The sequence below is a fragment of the Clytia hemisphaerica genome, unplaced genomic scaffold, assembly GCF_902728285.1.
Source record: "Clytia hemisphaerica strain Z4C2 unplaced genomic scaffold, Clytia hemisphaerica genome assembly, whole genome shotgun sequence".
In the NCBI taxonomy this organism is placed as follows: domain Eukaryota; kingdom Metazoa; phylum Cnidaria; class Hydrozoa; order Leptothecata; family Clytiidae; genus Clytia; species Clytia hemisphaerica.
The window spans coordinates 231488-249215 of NW_027103772.1; the positions used below are offsets into that span (position 1 = coordinate 231488).

Here is a 17728-nt window from a genome sequence, read left to right on the forward strand (position 1 = left end):
GTTGTTAATTGATGTTGTGTTGCTTTCAAGGATAAACCAATGGGCGCGGTAAGCGTTCTTACTATTTTATTTTTGCTGTAGAATGATCAAATTTGATGATTTATTTTGATGGATTTAGAAAAATGATATAATGATAAAACTTGTGTTTACTATACCAAGTGGTTGCATGTTTCCTCTGTTTAAAACCTACCGGACACAGTCCAGGCACATACAGAGACAGAGTTTGACGTTTATTTAATGCCTTCAGTGTTATATCTTCAACTGATTGACCTTGTCGCGGTATATAAGTACTGCTTCATGAGGTTACTCAAGAAAAGTTACGACCAGAACATAATACGCAGTAATTTTCAAATTTAGCACACGTTTTTTTATAAGAACAAACTATACAAGAATACAAGAACATAAGGCTTCGAAGGCCAATATGTTATTAAGAACAAGTTAAGAACATTTTAAGGCTTTTGGGACTCTAAAACACCCAATTTCTTAGAAAAACACACAAAAATACCCACAAAGTGACGAAAATAAGAACATGTTATTACGAAAATTTTTAGGCTTAAATCTGAAAAAGTTATAAACATCCGAAGGCTTCAAAAATTTTGGATGGTCTTATAAAAAAACGTGTACTGGTACCTAGAATCGATTATTGCTGATTTTTCAATAAACCACTCAATTATATACGCATTCGCGACTTATAAGCGCAAGATTGTCATAAGATCTAATTTTTGTTCCGACATGTCAGCCAGAAGTTTGTCTATTATTTGATCTGAAAGTAAACATCGGTGGCTTCTGATCTAAAGTCTATGCTTTTACAAAGGTTTAATATTATTTTCTAACGAGCATTTTTAATAGAAAATTGTTAAGACGATGCAATAATCTGTCTGTCCTAAACGGTTTCTATCGCTCCCAAAAATGGCTGAATCTCAAATATGCTTAACAAAAGTTGCCATAAAGTCATTTAGCAAACCGCAAATATAGATTTATAAAAGCCCAAAGGGCTCGAAGGCATACTTTTGCTGAAAAGTGTGCCATGGTTAGGTAGCAAATCTTACCTAGGTCACGTGACATTCTGACATTACAATAGAATTTCAGCGCTTGACCAATCAGACGCTTTGCGGGTTTTCGAAAACAATAGCAACAATACTTTTTCCGATATTCACTTTTCTTTTGCCTGCGATGGCTTAAGCACGACTTTTAACCCTTCGGGCTTTATAAATCTGTGGCCCTAACCCCTGTGGAGCAAGACAGAGAACTGAAAGAACTATCAGTCTCTCCTCTTCCTCAGAAATCAAGTACAACCCCCTGTACGTCAGCGACCCTGCGAGAATCTTTTTGAGACATCGATGATAAAATTGATGTGTTGTTTTTCCAATTTCTAAAAAATATTTAACTTTTTTTTTTCACAAGTACACCAGATATTTTTAGTCAATTTTTTCCAGTACGGCTCTTCAACGACACGAGTTTTTGACACGCGTAGCTTTTTTCAAACATATTCCGGTGTAAGATTTCTTAAATCCTAAAAGTTTATTCTAGGTCAAATGTTTGCATCCGGAAGGGAATTGTATATTTTGAATGATAATATTCAATGTAATCTAATGCTTTTAAGCGTGATTACGAAATTCTAATTTCCACTATAAGTCTTATTAGAGAAAATTGAGACAAAATTGAGAATTTCGTGGCAGGTTAAAGGAAAGATTATTTTTAACTAAAACAAAATCAAGGTAAAATGTTTCGGGATACTTTTCCTGCGTACTCTTTTAACAAAGGTTATTGAGTCTAATTGATTTAATCACTACTAAACATAAGAACAGCATCTAAGTCTTATGTCAAATGCCAAATGAAGTAAGGAAATTGGGCTCGAGTTTATTCCAGGATCAATGAATCCGTTTGGTTTACGTCTCATCATTACATTGGCCACAGCTCACAAAATCAGAACCTTGGTAAACTCGATCCTAATATTTTCCTCGTGTGACGCTAGGGCTTCTATATAGCGTATCAATCTGGTACCCAGAGCCAACTGCACCATTTTTTTATTTTCTGATAGACGTGATACAATACTTTCGTAATCACCATCAGAATCATAAAAGGCGAACTAAAGGACTGGGTTCGAGAGCCAATTTTCGAATAAAAACTAAAAAAAACTGCCCAAACAGTGCATCATATATTTTTGCTTTCTCTAAGGCACCATCTATCAAAGACTCTTTTCTACAACACAGCATTCTATTGAAAGTTTTGGCATTGCTTCTTTAGACTTAATGCACAGCATGCGGGTTTGTATTTTGCTGGATAGATTCATAGCAGTCGTATGCAAGACTACTTGATTGTCAAAACTGCTCTCATTACAAATTGTATTTCTCGTCATGGCCTTTGCATTGTGTACATGTTTGTAAATCTTTACTCGGTTGTTTTAAGGAAATGTTTTTGAAAACGTTTCGGTGTTTTACAATCAGTCAAAGCACTTCTTTTCTAATTCAACAGGCCCGGCAGAAGCGGGGAGACTGGGGAGACTTCAGCCTCCCCAATTTTGAGAAAATGAAATTTTTTGTTTTAAATTCATAGCGAATTTCAACTCATTTTGAGCCTTCAGCCTCCCCCATCTTACGGTTGTTCCACTGGGCCTGTTAAACATTTTATACAGGTATAATATTTTGTTTCATGCTTTCAAATGATTGTCTAGACTTTGTTGTATAAAGATGACTGAATATAATACCACACTGAAGTAAGCAGTGTTGAAAAATGTCATACATATAAGGCATAAAACAACATCGAATCTGTTTCAAAGGATACACTATTTTCTTTATTAGAGCCACTAGACTCGCCTGTTCTCAACCGTTATTATCTCTTTGTATTTCGAGCATCAAATTGTTCTTATCGAGTTCTGATTTTAGGTTTCTTGCTTTGTATACAATACCCCACTTATTTTATTACTTTGACTGTTAAATCACTTAAAATTCAGGAATTCAAGCGACAACTTTGCTCTTAAATTGTTCTTATTTTCGGTGTTTTTTGAGTCGGCTGCTCAGCTTATAAACGATTGTTCTTAAAATAAAAGGAATGTATAACGTTTTGGCGTTCGGTTTCATGATAACGGGAACGTTATAGGAGGCCAATCGGACAAATATTGACGAAAGATCTGAAAAGAGATTTTGACAAAGTTTATTTTTCTTTACATATTAAGTTTCATTCCTACGTATTTTAATATTTTCTAAAAACTTTTTTTTCATCTCGACGTTTTTTATATAATTTTTCTTGCATGTCAGGTTAAATTGGTAAGTTACAAAGGAAAGAAAAATATATGCTCTTTTGTCATGGTCGTGATATCATCTTTATAAGACGGCGCATCGAATTTTCACGAGACTATGTTTGTCTTAACTTTTACAGTACTTGAAATAATTTTAGAAGTGGTTTCTTTTTCTATTTGATTGTGTTAAGGCAAGGCAGTTTGAAGGTTGACCGGGTTTCAATGCAATTTTAAACCCGGGTAAGGCGAAAAATTTCCAAGTTTTGACCGGGGGTAGAGAATTTCAATAAATTTTGACTTACCAAAGCTTAAAATTAAGTTAATTTTAGGAATTTTTTACCGGGTTATCCACCGGGATGGATATCACCGGGTCACTGATACAGGGGTGCTCGATCGGTTAAGTAAAATTCCTTTCTTGGTTCCGTTTTTAACACGGATACCTAAAGTGTCTCTAGGGTAGATGACTTTGACCGATATCGTTGTAAATATAGCTCAATGAAGCACTTAATAAAATTTAACATTATTGAAATATTCACACTAAAAACATTAAACCTCTGTAATCATCAGAACATGATTTCATTATCTGTCGAGAGTTCTGAGAGTTTTATAAGTAGAGGGGAAAGCAGGATGTAAGACGTGATAAAAATAAACAGAGTTGATAAATTTGACAAGTTTAGATTTACGAGGTTTTATTATGCGATGTCAACAAGAAATTACACAGGTCGAGTGTTTTTGATAACGGGATTTAAGCCGCTTCTTGACTTAGTTGCTTTGTTGATAAAAATTGTTTTGATTTTCAAGTGAAGTATAAAGCTGTTGATTTATGAGTATGTCAGTTTTTAAATCGTTGTGGTTTTAATTTCTAGGCTAATTTAGATTACGCTTATTCTAATTAGATGTATGTAATAGTTTATTTCAAGTTGACGAACAGGTAGCAATAAAAGCTAATAGAAGTCAACGCTACTTTGCAATTTGCTAGGTAATTGATTAATTGACGGATTGATTTTGATTAACTTTTTCGGCTTTCTGTACCAGAGTGTACCTCACGTTTATCGTTTCGTAGTACTCTTCATAGTACCTCTACGGAAATGAATTTTGAAATTAGCCGTAGATATTGGGTCTGTGTACAGATAAGTCCCGAGACTAATGAACTTTAGTGACGTTTTTTAGGTTTTAGAAAAGTACAATTTTTAAAATGGTTTGAATCTTGATTGTAATTTTTGCGTGATTTATTTATTACACTAATCTTTGAAAAAACACTAATTGGTACTCGTTAGTGTAACTTCACTTCTTGTTTTATTACCGTTGCATTTCCTCCTATTAATACCACGTAAGGAAGTCGAACAAAATATTTTTAATTGATTGTTCTTCTGAAGATTCATATTGAAAAAAAAATCCTTTTATAGAAAATCCGTAGAGGATATTTTTATGGCAATCGGTAGTATATATAGCGTATACATGAAAAGGGAAAGTAGATGGTGGATGGCAAAATTGATAATTTACTCTTCGTTCTTAACGACGGAGTTCTTATCATATGTTTGATATTCATTGGTTGGAGTGTAACAAGACCTACCTCAAGTCTGAACTGGACTTTGGTTGATTTTTGACACTTAGTCTATTATTCATACGATGCTGTATATTTCTGTTGACCCCGCATTGCATGACATTGTACTTGACAAGGTTCAGTATTGACTCCATTTATTTAATTGCATAACTCTAAGAAAATCTAATAAATAATTTCACTGGGCTCCTTCGAAGTTTAAAAAAGTCACAAAGGCTCTTTGATAAAATTAGAGGTATCAAAAGCTGTGTGTTTATGTTTGTAAAGTGTGTCTACTTTTGGAGGACGTACAGATACCAGTTTTGGCTTTGAAGCTTGTTTCAAAAGTACACACGTTTTTTTTATAAGAGCATCAAAAAGTTTTGGAAGCCTTTTGATGTTCCTAATTCTAACTCTTTGAGTTTTTAAAGCTTAAAAATGTTCTTAATATGTTCTTATTTGCACCAGTTTGTAAATATTTTTCTGCAATTCGCAACAATTTGGTTCTTTTAGAATTCATAAAGCTTTAAAATGTTCTAAACTTGTTCCTAATATTTTGGCCATCTGAGCCTTATGTTCTTATATTTTTAGCTCTTATTAAAAACATTGCGCATATGATACTTTTTGCGTTTAATCAATTTGGCAGTTGGTGTAGGTGGATGGAGAATTTATGCAGAGAAATAATTTCCTTTGGTTCTAAATATTTTTTTCCTTTTGGTGTCTGTTACATTTGTTCTACCAATTTTAGTTGACCGAGGAACATCATAGGCTCATAAACAGTCAGAGACTCATGCTTTTCTAATATGTTACAGGAACTAAAGGTATTCTTTTACTTGATAGATTTCGCCATCCGAATTCTATACGATTCCCAGCTGGCACACAACGTTGTTGCAACATTCATCTAACGTTAAATGGACATTGTGTACATTAAATTGACGTTGAAAAAACGTTGTGTGCCAGCTGGGTTAGACGATTAAAGGTTTTGTGGATACAATACTCTTCAGGTTTAGGTCGACTAAAATCAAGTCTTTTACAATTTTTCAGAGTGTGACGGATCTTACTGATAATGTGGAACTAATCTTGTACACCGAGCCACTTGCACCCTTATTTTTCCACTTATCCACGCGTGATACAATTGTGAGCAATATCAGAATTAGTTAGTATGTGTTTAAATTCTAATTTGTACTGATATACTAGCCTAGAAATCTAAGCCAGATTGATTCAGTCACTCATTAAAATCTGATGGTAATTTGTGACTGAACATCAGTTTTTCAAGGCAAACTTTAAATTCCGTACATCATAAAAATCACCATAAAAGCACCGATAACGCTATATTGTGTTCAGCCGTATCTTGGCCTTGTAAAGACTGGCTTGGTTAACCAGGCTACTGATATACTTCGTAGCGAAGCTTTCTGGATTTCACAATGACTTGTTCGATTGACAATTTCAATTTTTTTATTTTAACTATTTTCCATGTGCCAAAAAAATTTATCCTGAAACTTTTAATCTGTCTAGACAGCACATCAGGATATAAGAAATTTAGATATTAAAACATTTGAATTTCGTTTATTTTGGTGTTACGAAGCAACCATGCAAACTATTCCACAATATACCTAATGTTTGACAAGCTAAATCATGTTTGTTAGTTTGCAAAATGTTTTTGTCCTAACAACTGATCAAATGTATCATGTTTGTATGTCCCAAGCTAGGAAATTTTCAAATATTTTTTAGAAAATGGAAATTTATTACAATGTTTCAAATTTCTAAATTTGATATGATTCCAGACTGATACTTTAACAGAATTTTAGCTACTTTGAGTATATGAATGATGTATTAGCTGTCATAATCTTAACATAAATCTCTCCTTTATGCTGATTTGTTTGGGCTAAACTTGTATTACCATTCAACATTTTCTGATTTGCGATTAAAACAGATTTTAACAGTGTTCTGCACGGCATGGGACTGCCTCACTCAATTTTTGAATTTCCATATAAATCCTTTAGTTGATCTCGTATAGGCGAGGTATCTATTCAATGTTTTTGAAAGCGATTTGTAAATGATACCTTGCTGTACTATATGTTACACACGGCTGAAAATTTTTATACAAAAACGGCAACTGTTGTAACGGTTATAAAGAGACCAACGTGATTTTCCAGGGAAGTATAAAATTCAGAATTCTCTGCTTTGGAATTACAGTGTAGGCTCTATAGCTCAAATAGGCACGGAAACCGGAGAATTTGTTTGAGTAATAAGACATCTGAATTGCAGAGCTATAGAGATTTTAGTTATAAAAGAGGTTGAGATAGGCTGCTGGCATCCACTAACGGATTCGTGCTCCTTATAGATATACTATACTATACTACCTGGGCTTTTGTAGAGGTCTGCGATTCAGACTATTAAGGTTGAGACGCCACTAATATGGCAAAGCACTTGCGAAAGTAAATTTTGTTCCCCTTGCTTGTTCCAGTAGCTTCACTGGAATATCGTGTCTCAAAGATGTTTGGTAAGCGCATGATTTTTTATCCCAAGATATATAATGGAATAGGGCCCATACCAACCGCAATGATGGGGTTATTTTTTCTTCCGGTGCAATATATAATCTGAATTTATTGAATGACCAGTTTGGACTAATTAACGACCAAATTAAGAACACCCCCTTCTCATACCAGACCCGGTAGGATTTTTTGAACCAGTGGAGATATAAAAATGACGGTCTAAGACTGGGGATATTCCCATATTTTTGTGGTGTATAATTTTCCACTGGGGACAATATTTTGGCCAATTCTTCCAGTGGGAAGAGTTCCCAGTGGGTCTGTGAGAAGTTGTTGTTTAAGATACAGGGGTGTTTAGAAGTATTGGAATATAAGACATGTCTTTAATAGGATCACTATCTCGTCAATTTTGATTGCTCCTCAGTTCTCTGAAATGTGTTGCTTCTTTGCTATATATAAGGTAGAATTATACGTTTTCTGTGTGAAATTTTGACGGTTGACGAGTACTATTTACATGAATTGCATATTCTTGATTTTCCGGGTTGCATGAAAATTTGAATTTCATATCAGATGTCTCGGTTTCTTATTGTTACAGATGTTTGTGCCAAGAATTTCGGTGTTGATTAAAATGCAGAGAATACATTCTTAGAGAATCTTTTTTCAAATAACATTTTGTTGACCTACTAGGTATTAAACAGACACCCCTGTCTCGCAGCCCTGGAGAAACTTTTTCCCGATTGGGATAGAAATTCTATCGTTCTCAGGTCAAAAAATCAAGTGGTGATGGTTTTATTAAAGTGCATTTTCTTTCCATTGGATTTTGAAATGGGGATAAAAACAGAGTCATATTTCAAGTGGGGTTGAAATTATAGTGTATTTCTCTCACCGGAGACGAAATGGCGGCCCGATTTTTCCAGTGGGATAAGGGTCTAAGCGGGTCTGTGACTACGTTCGAGGATAATAAAGAAAAATTTTGTACTTTGTGATCATCATTCAAATTTTGAATGATAATTTTCTTGTATAGAAATAAATTATTCAAGGAGCTGAATTTGTCCCACGTGGAGTAAAGATATCTTGAGAAATTTTAGGAAAAAGTTTAGATAATTTAAATCGTAAACTAAAATTATAAAAACACAGTATGAGACCTATGTTCTATCAGGGAAGAAGGAAAAAGAAAAGAAAACAGTCTATACAAGCTGGAGAGAAGTTTTGAAATGTTACTTTTTAGTTATTGTTTTATGAAAATGAAACTGCTTGTGTGCTTGTTTGATTGAATGATTCGAAATTGATTATATGTTGAAATTGTGGAATAATGATATCAAAGAAAAAGGATACCTTAAAATTTATTGCGCTGTATTTTGGGGGGTCTGAATAGAATCTTATCTGGCACCCAGATAGTGAAATTTTCATCCGATACGCTAAAGCTCTGAAGGTCGGGAAGATTTTGGCCCACTCCTTTAGAGCTTTTACGTCATCGGAATATCAGATAAAATCGAATCTAGCACTTTTTGTTTGTTTTCGAGTTTCACATTTTTAGAATTTCGGTGGTAAATGTTACGCCCAACCTAGCGTAGGAAATATATGGCTTGAATTCCTACACAAGGAATATTCACCTCTAGTATACGGCTATTCTCACAAGGTCTACTGTAAATGACTTTACTATAAATGAGACATCAATACAATGATGTTATGACTTTCAAAGTATGAAATTGTACTAATCTTTCATCCATGTCCATGCCTATAGCCCTTTTCTTTGACTTCACTCAATCAAGTTACAAATTATTATTAAATTTCAGGTACAAAAAAACATAGAAACAAAAATGACAAATCCGACCGGACGCTTACCTGGTGATCGACGCATCTTCACCTACTTACAGAACGCGTACGCGCGAAAAACACATTGGCTGACACCACTACCATGGAAACCAAACTTTAAATTCTTATTTGACCAATCTTATATGAAAGATATCAAATTTAAACATGCTGTGCAGTACGATTCGCTTTCCAAAGAAGGAGAAACCTTGAACGCAGGCAATAATTTTACGTACAGTTTACTAAACATGTTATCTCAGCTGGATCTAAGGCTAGCTACAATAGAAGGGAACCTGGGCTCAGGTAAAACTAGCCTGATTTATAGATTCTTAAAAGACTGGGTTCGAGTTTCAACAAAACTGAAAAATAGCGGGAAAGTTTTCTTGCATTGTGATCTAACCAATATTGATGTAGAAAACATGAAGCCGAAACTGGATTTGAATTCCGTTATGGATTTATTCGGATTACCGGGTTACCTTTATGATGATTTTATGTGGCTAATCGAGAAAAATAGCGATAAAATTATTGTATTAATCGAGACACACAACATAAGGGCATCATCGAGACTTGTTTTCAAACTTTTCTATAAAGTATTCCCAACCGGGAAATTCGTTATATTTCACAGACCAGATAAGACAAACTCATACTTAGACGTACCGATCTCACAGGAATATCGTTATCTATTACGGCGCCGAGTAAAGTTGAAAATTCAAAACTACGACATCCGACAGACTGTGAATTTAGTAAAGCAGATTTCATCGAATTCTATAATGTTCCAAAACTTTCGTGACGCTTTATACGAATACTTGTCTTTATCTAGACTGTGTTCCAATCCCTTTATATTGATGGTTGTTCTAAATATTTATAAAGAAACAAAGAGTATCAAGTTTCTGGAAAACAGGCTATCGCTACTTCGGAAGATCCTTACAGCTGTGTGGCGACGATATGCGTAAGTTGCTTATATTGGTTGACCAGCAATAGCTCCTCTATTGAGGAGGAATAAGAATCGACAAAAATATTCAATCGTAAAGGCTTGGGGAAACGAGATTTGTTTTTCGCGTTGATACAATGCAACTTGCTCCATCCCACCAACCTGAAACACTTTCTCGTGTCTCCGACCCATTTTTCTTTCTACCAATAAAAGTGAAGTCTCACTTTTGTCCTATGAAACAAAAATGAAACCATGAGACACACACTTTTTTCTTGTCTTGGTGGGATGGAGCATGTTGCATTGCACCAACGCAAAAAACTTCTCGTGTCCCCAAGCCTTAACCCCACAAAATCATGACAAAAATATATTCTTGGCACACCCGGCAGAGCATAATATTACAGATTAGTATAGACCCGCTTTTTATCTTTGTTTTGATTTTCAGGAATACAACAGATCAATACGATGCTGACATCATCCAACATATCGATAGCTTGCTCATCTCTTTCTCCGATGTTGCCATAGAGACATATACAACAAACTGTCACTTATCTGAGGATGTTATTTCTGAAAATGAACATTCTATTCTTTTACTGGATTCCGGTCTGTTAATTGAACACCGGCTACCAACGAAAAATACAGACTCAATTGAACGCGTATACACATTTTTTGATCCGCTGTTACACGAGTACACGTGCGCTTTAAAGTATTCGAGGCAAATTACAGAACAGCCTGATACCATAGAGGAGATTGGGAATACATTATTTTCACCTGAATGGAAAGATGTGTGTCTACTAGTAGCTGGTCTATTAGGGAAACATTTTAGTATTCTGATTAAAGAGATAAATTTTGATTATATGGAGGATTCAGCACTCCATATTTTATCAGATGCTTTGAATCAATGTCAATGTCCGAGACTTTGTTTAAGAGATGTTGATCATATTCCTGTACCTCAATCTATCGATTTTTCAGAGATGCCAATAACGGCTTCCACACTTAAAGGTAAGTGCTTTAACCCTTTGCGTTCCATGCCAAAAATACTGATGCCTAGATTTATCGTCACCTCTCTCCGTGCCAAAAATACTGATAACGAGGTAACTCACAATTACGTGGTGTTCCAAGTATACCGCGGGTTTCAAAAAACTTTCGTAAGTGCTTTAATATTAGAAGCATCGCAGCGGTTTACGGAAAATTAGCGGCGCTAGAATTGGAAGCAGCCTTACATCTGTAAAAACCTCCACCACTGCTTATTCCGGCCACCAAAGCTAACATCTGTTTTAAAATTTATCCCTCCTCCTAAACTATTCCCTTTGTAGTGACCTTGTGTAGACGATAGGATTATCTAAATACTATCAGAAAGTTTTGTAATTTTTCAATTGACTTACCTTTGCTTGGAAAATTGTTATTTAAAATTTCATCTTCCTAGGGTTTTTTCAGTTTTTTACGACATTAAATCTAGCTGCTGTCCAGTGAAATATAAGACCCCTAAGCTAGAGATGAAAAACGTTTACTCATAACATTTTCATTCAATTTTACAACAATATAGGTTTACAAACTTTACTTGACTGGTCTCACGAGTCTCAAAACGTTGAAAACCAAAATGGCGGATATCAAAGTAAACGGGACAGTTGGAACACCAAACAAATAAACATTCAAAAAACAGCTTTAGAACGTTTCATGATGAAACACCAAAGCCGGCAAGACCTCAACGACAATAAATTATATTCTTCATCCAACACAATGAATTATGATATCCGTAACAATAAATCTTCTTGTCAAAACATGTCAATACCTTTGAAACAACGATCAGAATCTTCCACGTCCTGGTATAACAGATATAGTAGTTGTCCAGATTTTAACCATGCATTTGGTAGTTTGTTGACATTGAATACTTCGTTTGATGTTGACGACTCTGGTGAGGATTTGCTGATTGAACAAAGTTGGGGAAGTCATTATCAAGCACATTTGAATAAACAAAAATCGATAGCCAATCTTAATTCTCTTGGTAAGTGTTCACCTCTGTGTTACAGACCCACTGGACCTGGCTGAGGTCACTGGAAAATGTGGTGAAAATTTCGTCCCCGGTGGGAAAATACCCTGGAATTTTAGCCCCACTGGGAAATTGGCTTTGATTTCATCTACATTCGATATTCAATGTTTAAAAATTGCATTCCAAAAGCATCCACACTGGATTTTTTAACCCTGGAACAATAGAATTTCTATCCACATTGGAATTTCAATATGAATATCCCCACTGAGGAAAAAAGTTCCACCGGGGCTGTGAGATAGGGGTGTAAGTGTGTGCGATAAAATCCGAACTCCAACTCTCTCCCTTAATTCACTATTTTTATCCTGATAGTGAAAGGATCACTATTGTATCACGTCCATCCATCCATCAGTAAAATCAAAAAGCTGGTACTAGTGGCTCTGGGCGTCTCTACGAGATTGTGTCGAGCTTAAATGACCATCGAGCTTATACGGAAATCTGCGCAATAGACTTGTTTTACAGACTGAGTTGAACCCAGTAAAAATAAAATCATCCAAAAAAATCACCCCTTACGCAGCTGGCACACAACATTGTTTCAACGTTAATATAACGTTATATGGACGTTGTGAACGTTAGATAAACGTTGAAACAACGTTGTGTATGAGATGGGTTGAGGAAAATACTCTGCGATCAATCCTGTACCACTTGCAACACTTTTTGACTTTGATGAGGTGGGCGTGATACAACCATGAGCGCTATCAGAATAAAAAACGACTGATATCTCACTGGGTTAAATTCGAATCCATTCCTGTGGTCCGCTTTTTGATTCTAATAGCACTATACAATTCGTATAACTTTTAATTAATTCACTTTTTCCAGGTACTCTCCGACAAAACCAATCCCTTCCATCGAGAACCAATAGTTTCACTGGATCACTATACCAACAAAATGAAAGTGTTCTTGGATCTTCATATTCACTTTATTCTTCACTTGATTCTTTATTAAACGGTGGAGAAAAGAAAAATGATTACATCAAAGATCTCAGATTGAAAGGTATATCATATATTCGATATTTCAAATCTTATTATCAGTAAAAAGTAATTTAGCTCGCATAATTTTCTGATCATCAGGACAAACCTCTTTAAGAGAAGGAGACAAATCTAGATTAGATTTAGTTCAACTTCGTTTCCTGTCATGGCGTCCTAAATTAATACAATTTAGAACGCCATGTTCCCTGTGTATTACCAGCTTTTTCTGTGCTTACTGATGGCGTCTATCAGTAACCTAAAAATAAAGCCTGGGATACATGAGGACGAGGTTGGATTTAGTTTTGCTTAACCCACCTGGGTTTCAGATAAAACTTAAAAGTCAGATTTAGAATATAATTTATCGCCGGGTTTCGAAAAATGTAGGACGTGAAAACAAAAAGAGTGCTAAGTCCCAGAGGCAGTTCAAATCTTAAGGCTCCACTTTTTCTTGCTTAAGAAAGGTTGAAGGTTCCTCTCTAGCCGTCAGCTTTAAACTCTTAGGTATCGGGTATTGGCCTCAGTCGGTATGTGGGTTCGATCCCCGTTTTTCTAATTGTCGAATGAGTAACTTATAGATTGGGTAAGTTTCTGGGAGCTAAGAGTATGTGTAGCACTCCACTTAAGCATTCGACCTCCCAGGTCTAGCACAAATAAAAAAGGGAAAGACTTCCTCATTCCCAGCTTCACTAACATCCACGGAATGAATATACTTACTTACTAATTATAGGATCATGCATCGGGAATCGAACATACGCGTCCCTCGTCACTTTCTTAGAAGATAATCACCTTGAACGTTTATTTCTGATGGACCAACACGAAGAAAACCATTCAAATGCACCATTATCAATCTCTTCAAAGCTGGTCAATAAATTCTTGGAAGCAATATCAGAGAGCTTGACAGAATTGACATTGAATTCAAATCTTCTTGGAAGTCATTGGATTGACCATTTAGTGGCCATGATTGTGGAGAATTCAAACATCAGTTATTTGAGGTAAGATCGAAATCGGCTATTCTAGAAATAGTCTGTACCCCCTATGTTGAGGTCCAGAATGGTCTGAAAAATAAAAAATCCAGGGTGGTCTGGTTTTTTGAATGATAAAATCCAGGGTGGTCAGTAAAACGAGGTCGAAAATCCAGGGTGGTCCAAAGAAATGGGAGAAAGAAATTCAAGGGGTGCCTGAAAAGTTTGAAAAAAATGGTGGGGTCACCTTTAAAAAAAAAGATATCTCCTCAACATAGGGGGTATAAATCATTTCTGGAATAGCCCAATATAGTCTTTCCTCAGTACGGGTGAGTTTCAACAATTTTCTCCAACTTGATAATGGCTGAAATTTTGAAAACTATTTTTTTCCGAATGTACAATTAACTTTAACTAGCTTTAAGTGCATTCTTTCATATGGAAACCAATCCGGGGGGGTACTTAGGAAAATGAGGATGCGGTATGTGCCGCCCTTAAGGGCACCTTTTTTGGATTTCCAAAGTCCTGCTAAGGGTCGGAAAAATCAGAAAATTAAATCTCAGTCCCACTAAGGGTCGAAGAAATAGGAAAATTTCAACTTCTTACCCCTGCCGGAAAGATCAAAATTTGGTCAAAATTTACCGGTAAGGGTCCGAAGGTCGAAAGTTGGGCGGCAACCCCCCGTCAGTTCACAACACTAGTACCCCCTTCCTAGGGATGGACTTATTTAGATAAATTGAAAATATCTTAACAATTTATTTTTCAGTGTGGCAGTGACTGACCTTGAACAACTAAATGTAGAAAATGCTTTAAAATTGACCAAAGCTTTTCAAAGAAACACAGCATTGCAACAATTCGAGTAAGTGTAACATCTAGGCTGACTTGCCTAACATTCCATAACCTTATGTACACATCTCCAAGGGAACTAAAGTTTTCTAAGTGTATTATTAGTCTAATAATGCTGACATCATTTCAACAATTGAGCAAATAGAGTGCAAGCAGAAGTAATTTGTCGATTGATAAAATTTCTGAATTTTTCAAATGTTGTTGAGAACTTATTTTAAGGATTTGATAGGATAATTATTTTTCAGTCTACAAACACCAAACGTCTTCCTCATTCGGTACTAGTAAACACGATGTAAAAACAGGAGAACTGTTTTGAAAATCCCAGTATAAGCGTATAAGAATATGTTCCCCTGGGAACCTGAAAGTTTTCCACAGTTGATTCTAATACATCTCTTTTACCACCATAGGCTGTTCTGTGGCGTACAATCCATCGTCGTTCAAACATCTTTGGGATTCTTCGTTGATATCCTTGAAAGAGATTCTCGGATTAGTGTAGTTTTTCTGTAAAATTTCTAATTATTCTACTTCCTTAAATATCTATTACATGAAAGTTCAGTGCCGTAGCAACTTTTTTCAATAATTTTTTCAACAATGGTTATTTTGCAAAATGCAAAGTTTTTCTTTTTTTAATTTGTCATAACTGTCACAAATGAGTGCATTTTCAAGCAATCTAGAGCTCAAATTTTCAAAATCCCCCCCCCCCCCCTCGGGGCAAACCATGGTTGGCTCTCGCGGTGTCACTAAACTTCAGCCCCCCCCCCCCCAATATGGAAATGCTTCTTACGGCACTGAAGTTGTCTCAATTTAGAAATGAGCGTATGTGCGACCCAAAATTAAGCTATTAAAATCCGACCCTTACAGCACACAAAAAGTTCAAACCTGACACTTGCAGCTTAAAGAAAATTCAAAATTTTCATTTTTCTTTGTCCGAAAACATTCGTTTTTCTAACTTTTTCTACTTTTTCTTAGTTGAATTAGGTTGAATAAACCAAAAACAAAATTTCATGGTATTTTGGCTAGGTTTAACAGGGGTCGTTAGAAACCCACAGCCTTTGTTGCTCTACATATTATAAATTTTTATGGAATTAATTTATTCGTTAAATATACACACTTAAAATATATGAACATAATTTATTTACATCAAATATACATATCCATTTTTCTAGATATTTTGAAATTTAAAAGGGAAAGAAATAATTGTCGAATATATTTACCAAGCTCATTGTATATGGCAATTTGGGAAAACGCTTTTCCCCATAGGCTTTTTCACGGTCCAAAAAGATTATGGGTAACAAAGACCATCGCACTTTAATAACGTCTATCTATTCATCTGAAATTTTAGAATTTTTGCATATAACCAGGGTTTCTTATAACCAAGGGCTGTTATCTGGAACACCGCCTTCTCAAAGCTCACTGGGACCCCTTCCCTCTGGAAAAATTGGCCCAAGTATCGTCCCTCGGTGGAGAATTCTCTAAATCTGTCCCTGCTGTAAATAATCAGATAAGCCAATCCTCACTGCAAATTATTGTGCAATACTTTTCATCCCCACTGAATTTTCTTGCTCAAAAACAATGGAATTCAAATCCCCAGTCATGAGCAAAATGGGAATATCAATCCCCATCGAGTTTTGATCTGCTATTTTTACCCTTGCTGGCTGAAAGAGTCTCAACAGGTCTGTAAGAAGGGGGTGTTTTGTACTGGTTTTGTATGCAATCAGTCCTGATAACTGTCATTTCTCTATAGTGATATATTACACAGGAAAAAAATCATCAAATCTAAAAGTTTGGGAAATGTAAAATCACAAAGCTAAATTCTGGATCCAGAATGGGTTCTTCCAAAAAATGTCCGTACATTGTCCGGGGGTAGCGAAAAATCATCAAAATTTGTCCGGGGGTAATTTGGGTTGTCTGGGGGTCAATTGATGCTTGTCCGGGGGGTAAAACCTGTTGTCCGGGGGCCAAATGTCACTCTGTCCGGGGGTAAATCACTGAAAATTGTTATAACCTTCACCCCCCATGTTCAAATTTATTCTGGAAAAACTCATTACAGGGTTAGGTAACATGGCTTCCCAAACTTGTCTAAGTTTATTTCACAATATGGAAACAATGCTATTAACAATTCTCAACAAATAAATTCGACTTTGTGATATTGTAAAGCGCACTATGGGAAATGTCAAATTACCTAAAGTTGAATTACGTTTGATAAATTGTTAAATGTATTTGATCACTTTGTGAGCATTGGCTCGATAGCTCCCATTCGTTCTGTCATGTACTTGCGCTAAAATGTGAAAATCCAGGCACTGACACAACAGCGGATAGCTGCACTTGAGAGCTGCGACTCGATATCTTCAAACCTGTCTCACCGTTCCACTGAGCCCATGCGACGTAAGTCCATTTCGAGGCCGTTGTGGGACGCCTCACATTTAGCTTTGTGTTACACACTGACCGAATACAACGTATACCTTATCGACCCTTATTGGTGTTATCTTTGGGCACGTGGCGTAATAAGGGCCGGCATTAAAAGGGCCAAGATTTTGCAAATTTTACCTAAAAGTGGCTTACTTACTTACTTACTATTATTTCTCAATTTAAAGGATTTTAGGTATGATTCGAGAACAAAAGTTGTCCATTGTTTAACTATCTAAGACCTCATAAAAATCAGTGATTTTGAATGGAATTTTCAACAATTTACTACCGAAACATGACATTTCAATGTAAATTTTAAACACTATTTACTAATTTGAAGCGTAAATAGCCATTTTTACAAATTTTAGCGTTATTAACGGCCCTAATTGGCGTGAGGCCAAAATTGGCCTCTGGCGGAAAATAAGGGCCGGTGTAAAAAGGGCCGATGAGGTAATGGTTTGGTTTTAGATACAATTCTTAATTAAGGGCTCT

General features: G+C 35.7%; 1 protein-coding gene across 1 annotated transcript; it reads left to right on the forward strand.

The window, feature by feature from the left end:
* The first annotated feature begins 9061 nt into the window (after positions 1–9061).
* Positions 9062–15530, forward strand: LOC136806076 (uncharacterized). Its single transcript, XM_067062647.1, has 7 exons — positions 9062–10031; positions 10456–11012; positions 11557–12015; positions 12877–13050; positions 13753–14017; positions 14751–14843; positions 15238–15530. Exons 1-7 carry the CDS (start codon positions 9091–9093, stop codon positions 15335–15337), a joined length of 2589 nt encoding a protein of 862 aa, XP_066918748.1. The 5' UTR covers positions 9062–9090; the 3' UTR covers positions 15338–15530.
* The last annotated feature ends 2198 nt before the right edge of the window (positions 15531–17728 follow it).

Bases quoted from the DNA above. Each gene is read 5' to 3' on its own strand.
- LOC136806076 (XM_067062647.1), top strand. From the start codon at position 9,091: ATGACAAATCCGACCGGACGCTTACCTGGTGATCGACGCATCTTCACC. The intron at 10,032-10,455 runs GTAAGTTGCTTA...TTTGATTTTCAG, and splicing joins GCTGTGTGGCGACGATATGC to GAATACAACAGATCAATACG. The intron at 14,844-15,237 runs GTAAGTGTAACA...TTACCACCATAG, and splicing joins ACAGCATTGCAACAATTCGA to GCTGTTCTGTGGCGTACAAT.